Source organism: Mandrillus leucophaeus, unplaced genomic scaffold (genome assembly GCF_000951045.1).
Source record: "Mandrillus leucophaeus isolate KB7577 unplaced genomic scaffold, Mleu.le_1.0 Scaffold431, whole genome shotgun sequence".
NCBI classification, from domain to species: Eukaryota; Metazoa; Chordata; class Mammalia; order Primates; family Cercopithecidae; genus Mandrillus; species Mandrillus leucophaeus.
Window position 1 is genome coordinate 1,102,026 of NW_012104599.1, and position 15,310 is coordinate 1,117,335.

Genomic DNA, 15,310 nt, shown 5'->3' on the forward strand with positions numbered 1-15,310 from the left:
TTTTTTTTTTTTTTTTTGAGACAAAGTCTAGCTTTCGCCGAGGCTGGAGTGCAGAGGTACGATCTCAGCTCACTGCAACCTCCACCTCCTGGGTTCAAACGATTCTCCTGCCTCAGCCTTTCAAGTAACTGGGATTACAGGCGCCCACCACCATGTCGGGCTAAGTTTTATATATTTAGTAGAGACAGGATTTTGCCATGTTGCCCAGGCTGGTCTCGAACTCCTGACCTCAAGTGATCCACCTGCCTCGGCCTCCCAAAGTGCTGGGTGTAATAAATAGCCTGTTAACTATTCTCCCTGCTTCTACTCTTGGCCACCTACACAGCAACTAAAGTTGTATTTTTAAAACATAAATCTGAGTGAGAGGGTTAAAAAAATGTCATATTCATTTCACTCCTTTGCCTGAAACCTGCGATGGATTTTCTTTCAATATAATAAAACCATGCCCTACAATGCCCTGTGTAATCCTACCCTTGCCCACCTTTCTGGTTATATCAGGTATCATTTTCTTCGGCATTGATATGCTACAGCCACCTAACAAGCTCATTCCTACACCAGGGTCTTTGCATTCATCACTTCTTCTGCTTGAATGTCATGGCGGGCTTCCTGTCATTGGGGTTTCAGATGCCCCAATGAGGGGCAGATTCTTTAGAGAACCTTTCTCTAACCGCTCCATCTAAAACCAGACCCTGTTTCAGTCAGGGTGCTTTCAGAGGTGAGTAACAAAACTCAAAGTGGCTTAAGCCATAAAGACATTGATTGTATTTAGTAAACCTGGAGGTGAGTGTCCTAGCAGCACCACAGTGTCAGGGCACTGTGTCTCGGTGAGTCTCAGGACTTCTACTGACCTCAGAAGATACCACCCAGTGCCCTGACATCTTCATATGGCAGTTTACAGTGGTAAGAAGCAGAGAGGCAGCCAGGCCCATGAGAATACTCACCACACACCTCTTTCCTTTTTTCAAGGAAGAAACATTTTTCTGAGAACCTCCCAACCCCCTGCTGGGAGACTTTCTCTTGTCTCTGGCCAGAAGACGATTATATTGATGTGACCACACCTAGCTGAAAGGGATGGTGGGGAAATTATTATCTTACCTTTTTAGCCTCGTAAGTAAGGTAGGAGAGGGAGGAGTTGGGAATGGTCATTGGGTAACCAGCTAACCAGCCATCTGCCATTCCATTTCCCACCAATTCTTGGTCACCCATTCTGCTTTCTTTTTCTACATAGCACTAATCATTTCTGAATTACTGACATTTTTATTTGTTTAGCCGTTTATTATTTGTTTCCCATGTTAAAAGTAAGCTCCATAAAAACAGGGATCTGGTCTGTCTGGTTATTATAACATCTGTGTCCCCAGCAATGAACACAACTCTGGCCATACTAAGTGATTTTTTAAAAAAATGGATAGATGTTATGATTGAATATGCCATCATAACAAAATGGTCATTTCTTAGGGTGAATTTTTTTTTTTTTTTTTTTTGAGATGGAATCTTTTCTGTTACCCAGGCTGGAGTGCAGTAGTGCAATCTTGGCTCACTGCAACCTCTACCTCTGGGGTTCAAGCAATTCTCCTGCCTCAGCCACCCAAATAATTGGGATTGTAGGCACCCACCACCACGTCTGGCTAATTTGTGTATTTTTAGTAGAGGTGGGGTTTCACCATGTTGGTCAGGCTGGTCTCAAACTCCTAACCTCAAGTGATTCACCCACCTCGGCCTCCCAAAGTGCAATGAGTTTCCACACCCGGCCAGGGCGAAATTTTTTTGCACTTGTTTCTTTTACATTTTATCCTACCTTACAGATTTTGTGTGAATGTAGGGAGGTGGGGAAGTTCAGTATTAAACCTGCAGCTGTATGCTGTATACAAGGAATTCTACTAAGCAGCAGTTGGGAAGAGAAATATTAGATAGTATTCTTTATACATTCATGGGGGTGATCACCTCCAAAGAGATGCCAACATGACCTAACATTTTTTTCATGCAACATTGTTTGCAAAGAATTAGGGGAGGACTGCAGCCTATGAACAACATGTGGGGTAAAACTCAGGCTCCTTTCTGTTATATTCCTTTGGGTAGGGTATCTACCCAGCGGTTATCCATTCCTTCACAAAACTGTCAAGGAGGTGAAGTTTATCTTCTTCAACTTCACCTTTCACCCTTCACCCAGCCCTTCTCATAATGACACTCCATCTTAATTCTCTCAGTTACTGATGGTCCTCACGGCTTTTGCTTTTGGCATCTCTTCTGTTCTCATTTTCACTAATCGTAGATTTCAGAGATAGAATGAATGGGTCTCAGAGATCACTACTCTACTGATAAAATGTAAAACCGAAAAAAAAAGTACAACCAGTCTTTAAGAAACATTTATATTTTAATAGGGATCTTGACTTTAAAAAGGATGATGCTGTAATTGTGAGAGAGGGTGATATTTTTGAATTCATGTGAAGGATAAAGAAAGAGGCAAATGTGATAGGAGAGTAATAGTCCCTTAAATCTAGATAGGCAGAATTTCTGAGCCAGGAATGTTCATGGTTGTTTTAAGCTATTTTATGAAGTTAGAAGAAGCTGTTTTGAAAACAGCTCTGTTTTTTAAAAAAATCATGTTACCATGAAAGCATATCCAGTTTCCAAACAAAAAGAAAATACACCCAGTCTGAGCTTGAGAAACTGCTTGATCCCAGTTAGGAAACAGTTCGAAAGGTACAGAGCTGGATTATTATGGAGGAATACTTATATATATATTGTATAAGAGGAGGAAAGGAAAAAGACCAGTAGAGAAAATTCCAGGCCTATAAGCTTGTGGCACCAGGAGTCTCAGGTGGTGGAAGCTCTGTTTTCATTGGCAGTGTGAGGTTCTTTTGCAGTTATTCAAAATATCTAATGGAAATAATTTTTTTTTTTTTTTTTTTGAGGTGGAGTCTCACTCTCTTGTCTGGGTTGGAGTGCAGTGGTGCGATCTCAGCTCACTGCAACCTCTGCCTCCCAGGTTCAAGCAATTCTCCTGCCTCAGTCTCCCTAGTAGCTGGGATTACAGGCGCCAGCTGCCACACCCAGCTAATTGCTTTTTTTTTTGTATTTTTAGTAGAGATGGGGTTTCACCATGTTACCCTGTCTGGTCTTGAACACCTGACCTCAGGTGATCCGCCCTCCTTGGCCTCCCAAAGTGCTGACATTATAGGCGTGAGCCATTATGCCCAGCCTCTAATGGAAATAATTTAGGCAGAATGGATTCTATGGGCTTTTGGAAAAGGCATATTCAGTCCAGTTGTATTACATATTTTGATGTAGGAGATCTTAAAAAGTTTGATCTGGCCAACGTGTCACATAAAATCATCCCCAACTTGGAGAAAATGTGTTTATTTATTTGGGCCTCAACGATTTTCCCCTTAAAAATATTGTTGTAAATGATGATTAGGTACCCAGGCCCCTTCACAAAAGTCATTTACCCTTGATTATGTGACCAATGTTAGTATTATTACTATAGTATGTGATGTGTAATATGGTTACTAAAATTTGTTTGTCATATGGTTTGAAAGATTAATTTTTGAAGCAGTTGCTATGTGCCAGACACAGAACTAGGTGTTTTGTAGAACTATATCTAAAAATAACACCTGTTGTTTTCCTCATATCAGGCATATGTACATGTTTTAACTCATCTAAGTTCTGTGTATATTCTCTCATCTAATTATAATAATCAAATGAGATAGGAACTGACTATTCTTCTTTTACAGATAAGAAAATTGGAGCTCAAGAGGGTTAGGTAACTTGGCCAAGGTCACCCAGCTAGGGAATGAGTGACAGGAATAGGATGCAACTGACTTCAAAGCCTACATACATATCTGCTTTGCAGTATGCCTACTGTGTGAGATTTAAAACATAGATTTTTTAGCAGAAGATTACATTCTGGGTGTAGGTTTGCCAGATTTAACAAATAAAAATATAGGACATCAGCAAAATGTTGCATGAGATATTGCATGGGACATACTTTTACTAAAAAATTATTTGTTATTTATCTGAAATTCGCATTTACCTGGGCATCCTGTATTTTATCTAGCAACCTCATCTGAGTCGACATTGTAAGAACATGTCTCACCCTCTCTGGTTTTCCTGTTACCCCACCACAGTCATGCTGGTGGCTACCTAGCCTTATGTAGTTTTATAAGCCACTTAATGTTCATGTCAGAGTCTTATCTCAGCTGGGCATGGTGGTTCACACCCATAATCTCAGCACTTTGGGAGGCCAAGGCAGGAGGACTGCTTGAGCCCAGGAGTTCAAGACCAGCCTGGGCAACATAGCAAGACCTCATCTCTATAAAACACACACAAGCACACATACACCAGAGTCTTATCTCAAGGCCACACAGCAAGAGAGCCACTTAGGAAGCTGCAGAAGAGCTTGTGTGGCCTCCTGAGCCATTTTTAAGTTCAGGAATGTGTGTAAGTTCAGGACTTAGAACAGGCTGCCCTGAAAGCCCTGCCCTACTGGAAGTGATGTGCAGGTAAATGTTTAACAACTGGCTCTGCAGAGGGGGGAAAAGAAAACAAAACTTCAATTTTTGGTGTTTGCCATACTCTTACCATGGCTGATTCATGATATCAACATGATGTCTTTGAGCCTGAAGTGGGGAAGAAATGTATATACAGTTGGCTCAGGGCTCCCTATGTAAGCCAGTCCCAGCCCACTAGTGTTACAGGCATTTCCCATTTTCACATGTAAGCAAATCAAGCCTGGACAACAATGAAAGGTTTAAGATAAAATCTCCGTACCATGGTATTTCCTGAATTTAAACAACGAAAATTTATAAGATAATTTCCTAGTGGGATAATACAATTGATCAAATTTTTTCCTCACTTCAATTCAAATTGAAGTCTAGAATTCTGTTTTCATTCTGTTTAAAAGGCAACAGTTAATTATACATCATGTTGAAATTCCAATACTCTCACATTCTTTTTTCTGAAGAAAGGTTATTTCTCCAGGCCAGCATGTCTGCTGCACTTTTGATGCTAAGCTTCTGTGCGGTACATTGTGGAAGTGATCATTTTTTAAAACTGTTCACTATGTCACATATTTCTGAGCTAGCATATTCAACAGATGTATCTGTGGATAGGCTCTAGGGAATAACTTTGTATTCCTCTGTTTGAATGAAGAGTCAAGAAAGACTTACCAATGTACATCCAGTTTGACTCTCTGAATTCAGGCCTCCGTGGTCTCACTGATCAAGAAACCCTGAGGGTAGTTAAGAGCAAGGGCTTTGGAGTGACCACTTTCCAACTGTATGACTTTGGAGAAGAACTTCAGTTTTTTTTTCATTTGTAAAACAAGGCCAGTAATTTTACCTACTTTGAAGGGTTACACATTTAAAGTGCCGCACATAGTAAGCACAAAAACAAGTATTAATTCTTGGTTGTATTAATGCTATAACTACTGTCATGACTGTAATCTTACTGCTCATTAGTAAATAGCCATATGTATCCATATAGGTCCAGCAGATACTTAGCATTCTACAAAAAATGTTTCTATTGTGTTTTTTTTTTCAACCAAGTCATGTAAAACATCAACATTATAAAAATTCTTGTTTGACATTAAATTTTTAAACAAATCTCAAGAAATAAAAATGGTCTTTCTACCTTGTGAGAATATTTGTGAATCTTTATAATCACAAGAGGAGAAAAAGTTAGTTGTTAGGGTATTTTTAAGTCTAGAAATACCCCAACAACTAACTGAAAAACCTATCCAACAGTTAATGCAGAATTGTGAGGCAAAGTTTGTCGACTATGCCCCATTCCTCTCTGTGGTCCTCTACTCCCTCTTTTTAGCTTCCAGTCATTCATCCATCCATTCCATCCAACAAAGTATGATTTTCAAAAAGTTAGAATCATGACTTATACAAATATGGGATGAACATATGTTAAAGATTTATTAACATAATACCAAAGGAACCAATGAGATAATAAAGCTGGTTCCAAGAGCATTTGAAGAATGCATCTTTATAGGCATTTTTAAAAAAGAATTTCAGCATAAAATTGCTAGGTAAACACTAAACTGGCTAATGTCCTAGAGGGCAGTAAGTCCACAACCATTGAGGTTATTTTTTTCTGCTAGAAAGAAATCTACAAGTTAACATATAAATATTTTCACAGTGTCTGAGCTCTAGTTAAATATTAAGTAGCAAAGTCAAGCACAGGTACATTCTCCCAGAGAATTAAATAATCCTTGGAGAGGTCCATTTAATAATGTCCCTGTATGACCTTAAAACAATATGTCCTTTTTTGCCTTATTTTCAAGTATTGGATAATTTTTACTAACATATCCACCCATTCATATATTCATTAAACCTTTTTTTTAATAGCTATGTGCCCCAGGGATATAGAAGTAAAGACATAGTCCCGATCCTCAAGGAACTCATAACCTAATGGGGGAGACAAACATGCAAAATAAAAATTACAAAGCAAAGTGATAGGGTACATTCTCCTCCCAGGCGCCCCAGGATCCCATCATTACAGGGGTCCACCCAACCAGTCCCCAGTTCTTTTTTTTTTTTTTTTTAATTGAGATGCAGAGTCTTACTCTCGCCCAGGCTGGAGTGCAGTGGCATGGTCTCGGCTCATTGCAACCTCTGCCTCCCAGGTTCAAGCAATTCTCCTGCCTCGGCCTCCCATGTAGCTGGGACTACAGGCACGTGCTACCACGCCTGGCTAATTTATGTATTTTTAGTAGACGGGGTTTTGCCGTGTTGGCCAAGCTGGTCTTGAACTCCTGACCTCAGGTGATCCGCCTGCCTCGGCCACCCAGGTTACAGTTGTGAACCACCATGCCTGGCCCCCAGTTCTGTACTATGACAACCCATCTACCTTTTTCCCCACTCATGTATTAATCTTGAAGCCTGCATGGATGAGAAGTAGATAATAGGATAAATGAATGATTCCTCTTTTAGATCATATACAGATAGAGATAAATAAGGGCCTTCAGTATCTCAGCCAAGGGAGTATGCCAAATGGTAGTCTCAGACCTGGCTGGGAAGGGATAGGTTGAACAGGAAAGAGGTGAAGAAGGCTTTCTTGTCCTAAAATTACTTCACATGGATAGCTCTGAAGAGAATTACTAATTAACCAGATCTTATATTTCAGAAACACCCCCTTGAAGATATATTTTTATCCAAATTAATGGAGCAGGGGAGGCCTTTTTGAAACTTTACTTTGACACCCTAGAATTTAGTTATAATATGGCAGACCTTTTTTCTGGGAGGAAAGTGCAAGAACCTGTCTGAGGACACCTAAATTGCCTTCGCTTTCCCTGAGATGAGATATCTGTTTCATATAGCAGTTGACCTGGTAGCTTCAGTTTCACCTGCCCTGCTTTTATCAGGAGTCATGTTTTCCGCTATCACCATGGTCCCCACTGTTTCAGCTCCCTGACAATATATAATGATTTTCTATCTGCATTTAATTCTCCTAGCAGAGGCACATAGAGTAAGAGTCATTTATTTCAGCTCTCTGTCCTTACAGATCCAATTTAGTAAACATCTAATAAGCAATTATTAATGTAAAGAACTTCAGCGGAAGCTGTAGAGCACGGAGAAAAGGAATAGCATCCCCATCTCCCTACTGGAGTCCATAGTTTATTGGAGAAGACAGAAACATCGAGGTATTTCTAAAGCAGATATTCTTAATCTTGGCTACACATCAGGATCACCTGGGGAACTTTGAAACATCCAACACACAGGCTGTACTCCAGAGCAATTAAATTAAAATCCCTCAAGCTGGGACCAAGGCATCAACATGTTTTAAAGCTCCCTGGGAGACTCCAAAGTACTGTATGGCTAAGCTAGAGCAAAACAAATGGAAAATGCTGCAGTAAAGGACTAACAAGATGCTGTATGAACAAGGGTACCACAACCATTCTGGATATGCTAATGTTCTTACCCACTGTCTGACCGCATTTCTGCCCATGAATGCGGAAAATATAACCTCTCATTGTAACCAGAGGAAAAATTTAGGTCAGTTTGATTGTAGGGCATTTAGAAACTATGTACTCTGAGAGGCATGGTCTGAAGGAAACTATGTTTCTGAGGGGAAAAGGGCTCCAAAAAAGATCAACCCAGAAAAATGACCCCAAAATTAAATCCACATGCTCTCTCTCTCCCCTGGAATGTTTTATTCACTTGTCTTCCTGAAGAAGTCCTATCCATCCTCTAAGCTCCCAGCTCAAACTTCACCTCTTCTATGAAGCCTTTCCTTTTCTTCCCCTTACCCAGGCAAAACTGGGTCCCTATTTCTATCTTACTTAGCTCCTTGTACATAGTTCTCTTCTTAGCAGTTAATTATAATTATTATCAAATTGAGTTATAATTTGGCACACTGCTTATTTTATGGGCCCTACGTATCCTTGTTTTCTTAATACCTAGCCCAGTTTCTTGGTTTGTTGAATGAATATTCAGAACGACAGCAATTTTAGGTGCAGTGAGAACTCATGCCACCAGCAGAGGAAACCTAGACTCAGAAATTCCTCAGACTCCCTCGTCCTGTTTCTGAGCATCGAGATCCTCTGCTTCCAAGTGGTTGGGCTGGGGAAATGGGCAGACATACTCATGGGTGTAAAGCAGCTGCAGCAAATGATGGATGGGCCCCCCGCCCCCAGGCTTTAGTTAAAGCGGTGAGCTTGAGTTTCATTTACAGTTTTGTTGTTAGAGGAAGAAAGAAACAGAAGGAAGGTCACAGGTTTTCAAGTGTGAGCATTAAGGAAAAGTGCCTGTGGACTCCTGTTTTATTCAGGCCACAGGCATCCCAGAAAAGTTAGAACAGTGTTCTGTCTGGGGAAATTGTTTGTCTGTTTTAGTTTATTTTTAAACTTTAAATCTTAAAAGATTTTTTTTAAAGTTTCATAGGTTTTACACATATGAAGGCGAAAAGATGATTTCAATCTTATATGTATGAGGGTCATGCAGTCCAGATTTTCTAGGACAATGCTAATTTTAGATCTTATGTCCTGATTTCCTTCTTTTTTCTTTTTTTTTTTTTTGGAGATGACCTCTCACCCCATTGCCCAGCCTGGAGTGCAATGGCGCTATCTTGGCTCACTGCAACCTCCATCTCCTAGGTTCAAGCAATTCTCCTGCCTCAGCCTCCTGAGTAGCTGGGACTACAGGTGCCTGCCACCACGCCTGGCTAATTTTTTGTATTTTTAGTAAAGACGGGGATTTCACGTGTTAGCCAGGTTGGTCTGGATCTTCTGATCTTGTGATCCGCCCGCCTCAGCCTCCCAAAGTGCTGGGATTACAGGCGAGAGCCACCGCACCTGGCCTTGATTTCTTATATGGAAAGTATGGTTGCTGTTCTTACCATTGGCTATCATTTTCCCAGCATGCTTAAAGATCTTTTAGTGATCAGAATGTTTAATTATTTTGGCTTTCTGTGTGGCAAAAACACATTTTAAAAAAATTTTTTAAATTTTAATTATCTTACTTAAGCTTGCTTAAGTAAGGTTGCCTCATAGACAAAAAAGCCTAAAGATAACAGAACAGCATTGAGTATATTGCCTGGAGCACCAGACTTGTATTGAATGTGGCTTTTTGGTGAAGATGATATGTAGTAACACTTCTTTCTCTACCACAAATTAATACAAAAATCCTTCAAAGAAAAAACAAGGGCCGGGTACAGTTGCTACACCAGTAATCCCAGCACTTTGGGAGGCCAAGGAGGGCGAATCACTTGAAGTCAGAAGTTCAAGACCAGCCTGGCCAACATGGGGAAACCCGGTCCCTACTAAAAATACAAAAATTAGCCAGGCATGGTGGCGCACACCTGTAGTCCCAACTACTTGAGAGGCTGAGACACAAGAATCTCTCGAACCTGGGAGGTGGAGGTTGCATTGAGCAGAGATCATGCCAGTGCACACCAGCCCAGGGGACAGAGTGAGACTCCGTCTCAAAAAAAAAAAAAAAAAAAAAAAAAAAAAAAAAAAAAGAAAAAAAAAAGAAAAAATTAGTCATTAAGAATCGTTTCATTATGAACTATTATCTAATCCTGACTGTCACTTGAGAAATGTTTCTGTGTGAGGTGCAGACACAGGAGCCCACCAAGAAAGAAACTAGTGACCACGAGAAAAGCCTGTTGCTGGAGCCACATCCCCTGTGCCACAGGCCAGATGGAATCTCAGCAAAATGGTGGCTGTAACCCCGCATGGGCTTTTACTTTTAGTGGGCACATTCTGGAAAATATTAATGTTTATCCTTATCTCTTACGCTAATCACCATAATTGTTATGGTTATTATGGATTACATTGCTACTGTTTCTCTTTTCGTTTCCTGGATTCAGACCACATTGAACCTTTAAAATCTGTGAGCAAAATCACTTCAGTTTTAATTGAATGGCCCACAACTAGTTCATCTTTTTTGCCTGTTTAAAAAGTGTGACTTTTTTCCTCACTGAATAATACAAAAAGTATAAAATAAACGCTAAACTTTAAAATATTCTTTTATATCTAAGAACTATAAGCTTTGTAAGCTTTTAAAAAGTGCTTAGTAATTTTAAGTTACTTTTTTTTTTTTGAGATAGGGTCTTGCTATGTTGCCCAGGCTGGATTCAAACTTCTGGGCCCAAGTGATCCTCCTGCCTCAGCCTTCTGAGTAGCTGGGACTATAGATGTTCACCACTATGCTTAGCTAACAGTTACATTTTTTGTTGTTGTTGTTTTTAATCACCTGACTGCCATAAGGTCTCCCGTAACCTGGTTCCATTTCTTAGAGGACATCTTGTATGTTCTTCAGTCAATATTTTGTGAAACAACAACAACAGAATAGCATCAAAATATATGTCACTGGTAGGTGGCAAGCTATTAGTGCATGAACTGTGTCTTCTAGAAAAAGCAACCTATTTTCACATGTCATTAAATTAGGAGCTATTTCTGGCTCATGTAGCAGTGTTGATTGCTCCATGTGTTACCATGATCCTTCTATGATGGAAAATCTACACTAAGTAAGGACAGCACCCTTCCCAGTAGCTAGCCAGTCTCTATTCACAGACTGCTGTTAGCTACTTCCATAGTCAAAATCTGTGTGTTTTCATCTGCCCAAGCTTTCCTCTCTTGCAACCTCATGACAGTTAGGAACTTCTCACATACTTGCCCAGAATGCCAGCAGATCTTCAGCTGGTGGTAACACCCTTAGCATGAGCCAGATTTGAGATTCCCTAATCCTCTGTGATCTCTGATGAGTACAGGGAAAAGGATATGTGTAGGAGTGGGGCTTGGTATTATGACTAAGGCTCAAAAGAAGGTGAGGCCAGAGAGAGCCTGAGCTGGGATCTGCTGAAACAGCTCCTAAAATGAAAACAAAATGGGGGCCAGGCTTTTTCTGGATAGTAGTTATGTTTTCCTGCCAATGCACAAGTCCTACTCATAGACAATGACAACCAATCTAAATGTCAAATAAGATCATTCGCCTTCATAATCATAACCAACCTGTATGACACCTTTTTAACAGGAGGCCTCATTCTTCTTTTCCCCATCCAGAATTAAGAGGAAAAAAGTGAATATGGTTTTTGCTCACAGAATGGATAACAGCAAGCCACAGTTGATTATTCCTACACTTCTGGTACCACTCCAAAACCGCAGCTGCACTGCAGCAGCCACACCTCTGCCAAGCCAGTACCTGATGGAATTAGGTGAGGAGCACAGCTGGATGAGCAACCAAACACATCTGCACTATGGACTGAAACCCGGGGAAGTGGCCACAGCCAGCATCTTCTTTGGGACTCTGTGGTTGTTTTCTATCTTCGGCAATTCCCTGGTTTGTTTGGTCATCCACAGGAGTAGGAGGACTCAGTCTACCACCAACTACTTTGTGGTCTCCATGGCATGTGCTGACCTTCTCATCAGCGTTGCCAGCATGCCTTTCGTCCTGCTCCAGTTCACCACTGGAAGGTGGACGCTTGGTAGTGCAATGTGCAAGGTTGTGCGATATTTTCAGTATCTCACTCCAGGTGTCCAGATCTATGTTCTCCTCTCCATCTGCATAGACCGGTTCTACACCATCGTCTATCCTCTGAGCTTCAAGGTGTCCAGAGAAAAAGCCAAGAAAATGATCGCAGCATCGTGGATCTTTGATGCAGCCTTTGTGACCCCTGTGCTCTTTTTCTATGGCTCCAACTGGGACAGTCATTGTAACTATTTCCTCCCTTCCTCTTGGGAAGGCACTGCCTATACCGTCATCCACTTCTTGGTGGGCTTTGTGATTCCCTCTGCCCTCATAATTTTATTTTACCAAAAGGTCATAAAATATATTTGGAGAATAGGCACAGATGGCCGAACAGTGAGGAGGACAATGAACATTGTCCCTCGGACAAAAGTGAAAACCATCAAGATGTTCCTCATTTTAAATCTGTTGTTTTTGCTCTCCTGGCTGCCTTTTCATGTAGCTCAGCTATGGCACCCACATGAACAAGACTATAAGAAAAGTTCCCTTGTTTTCACAGCTATCACGTGGATATCCTTTAGTTCTTCAGCCTCTAAACCTACTCTGTATTCAATTTATAATGCCAATTTTCGGAGAGGGATGAAAGAGACTTTTTGCATGTCCTCTATGAAATGTTACCGAAGCAATGCCTATACTATCACAACGAGTTCAAGGATGGCCAAAAAAAACTATGTTGGCATTTCAGAAATCCCTTCCATGGCCAAAACTATTACCAAAGACTCAATCTATGACTCATTTGACAGAGAAGCCAAGGAAAAAAAGCTTGCTTGGCCCATTAACTCAAATCCACCAAATACTTTTGTTTAATTTCTCATTCTTTCAATTGTTATGCACCAGAGATTAAAAAGCTTTAATTATAAAAACAGAAGCTATTTACATATTTGTTTTCCCTCAACTTTCCAAGGGAAATGTTTTATTTTGTAAAACGCGTTCATTTGTTTATTGTAGTTTTTGTGGGTTTTATTTTACTTGCTTTTTATGTTTTAGGGAAAACATTCACTTTGAGTACAGCCAACGGTCCTTTTACTATTAATATATTAGTTACATGCATAAAAAAGAAATGCCTTCTTAACACTTATTTACTGTTGGTTCAAAAACATAAACCTAAGCCATATACACAGTCTTTGATTAATGATTCAATCTAGTTTTATTTTGTTTTGTTTTTCTCCTCCTTACTGAAGTTTTATAACTATGGGCTTCAGTTCCAAATGAAATCCCCATGTCACCTGTCTCAGAGATTTATATTTCTTTCACTAAGCAACATTTATGATGAGTTAATAGTGTATAGGTTGTCTTGTTACCTTCCTCCAAGTAACCACAAGCCAGATCTGCTAATGGAAAGCATGTCATATATTGGAACTTGCTGGGAAGTCTTCTGTGGTTGGATTTTAATCAGGATTCTTAGGGGGGAAAAGCAGAGAGTTGCCTAATTTCTCTTGCTCTTTCTCTTGTTTTTATCTTTCCTTAATCTAAGCAGCTGATGAAGCCTTGAAAAATGCAAAGTCAATGCAATGTTTTCCTGACATCTGTGTCCCATCTAGGCTGTGTCTAGGACATTTACCTCCCATTTTTGAGTTATATACAAGTAAATGCGCAGGTGCTGTTGCTAGCATATCTAAAAAATGCCGAAGACAGACATGACAGATGGCATTTCTCTGTACAGGCTCTGCAATTCAAGCCGAGACTTTCAGCTGCCCAGCCCTACCCCTATACACCAGGACAGCAAGGGCAAGGACTGCCTTCCTCCTTCTCCTAGAAACTCGAGGCCATTTCTCTAGCCAGAGCCTGGTCTCCCTCATCTCTCTCCAGGGCACAGCACCATACCCTGGCCAAGCTCAAACTCTTCTTTGCCTGTGATAACTAGGGAATATGTTTCCTCTGGTTCCCGGATCTCCATTATTTCAAATCGAGGACCAGCCAGCACATTTAAAAAATGTGTTTATTTAAACAATAAAGGGTTTAGAGACAAGACTAGTATGCATTTTCACGCCCTAGTTAACAAGCGCTGCAAATAATAACTCCAGTTGTTCAGCAATTTTACATGCATTATCCCCTTTATCCTCTCAACAATTCTGTGATATATTTATTATCATCCCTTTTATAGATGAGCGAACTGGAACTCAAAAGTTATGTGACCTGCCCAAGTTGGAATGTGACAGAGCTGGTATTCAAACTCGGGCCTCTAACCGCATGTCTGTCTGTCGCTCTTTCCTTCACATTTCGGATGTCTCCCTAGAGAACACGAGGGGCCAAACCCATCCAGGCCTTGAAGGGCTTCCTGACCACTGCCTTGGTAGAAGTCAAAGGTCTAAGAGAATTTGGCTGTTCTTTTTTCTTTTTTTAAATTTTTTTTTTTTTTTTTTTTTTTTGAGACAGAGTCTCACTCTGTTGTCCAGGCTGGAGTGCAATGGCGTGATCTTGGCTCACTGCAACCTCTGCCTCCCAACTTCAAGTGATTCTCCCGCCTCAGCCTCCCAAGTAGCTGGGATTACAGGCACCTGCCACCACACCCAGCTAATTTTTGTATTTTTAATAGAGACAGGGTTTCACCATGTTGGCCAGGCTGGTCTCAAACTCCTGACCTTAGGAGATCTGTCTGCCTCGGCCTCCCAAAGTGCTAGGATTACAGGCCTGAGCCACCGCGCCTGGCCTCTTTTTTATTTTCAATTTTAAAAAAATCAGCTGAATTTAAGATTCACTGGTGATTCTTAAAAAGGGTCTAGTTGAAATGTAATGAGCCGGCCCTCACCTGTTCTTTGGCTGTAGATAGGTTCTTGAACTTGTGCTGCGGAATGTTTGCGATAAGGAGGGAAACCTGTACCTTCCTATACCTCCCGGACACAAGGGAATGAGACAAGATTACGTTTTGATGTTTGGGACAAAGAATAACAAAACATTTAATCTACAAAACATTTACAGAGCTGATGTTTTTAAGTTGAGAGGCTTTGTTCAATCACAAATTCCAAAGATAGAAATAATATATCATGGCCGGGAGCGGTGGCTCAAGCCTGTAATCCCAGCACTTTGGGAGGCCGAGGTCGGCGGATCACGAGGTCAGGAGATGGAGACCATCCTGGCTAACACGGTGAAACCCCGTCTCTACTAAAAAATACAAAAATTAGCTGGGTGTGGTGGCGGTTGCCTGTAGTCCCAGCTACTCGGGAGGCTGAGGCAGGAGAATGGCGTGAACCCGGGAGGTGGAACTTGCAGTGAGCTGAGATCCGGCCACTGCACTCCAGCCTGGGCGACAGAGCAAGACTCCGTCTCAAAAATAAATAAATAAAAATAATATATCATATTTTTCTTTCTCCCTTTTCCCCTCCTCCTCACATTCTTAT

The 15,310-nt window shown here is 40.9% G+C and overlaps 1 protein-coding gene across 2 annotated transcripts in view; it reads left to right on the forward strand.

Moving 5' to 3' along the window:
• The window catches only part of GPR19 (G protein-coupled receptor 19), a 30,434-nt gene extending 17,515 nt beyond the window's left edge, over positions 1–12,919 (forward strand). Inside the window, exon 2 of one of the 2 annotated variants that reach the window (XM_011993636.1) lies at positions 11,510–12,919. In XM_011993636.1, the coding sequence (XP_011849026.1) occupies positions 11,532–12,779 (1,248 nt within the window). In that variant the 5' untranslated portion in view covers positions 11,510–11,531 and the 3' untranslated portion in view covers positions 12,780–12,919. Of the gene's footprint in view, positions 1–11,480 lie in introns of both variants that reach the window. The other variant, XM_011993635.1, reaches the window with a different exon arrangement.
• The last annotated feature ends 2,391 nt before the right edge of the window (positions 12,920–15,310 follow it).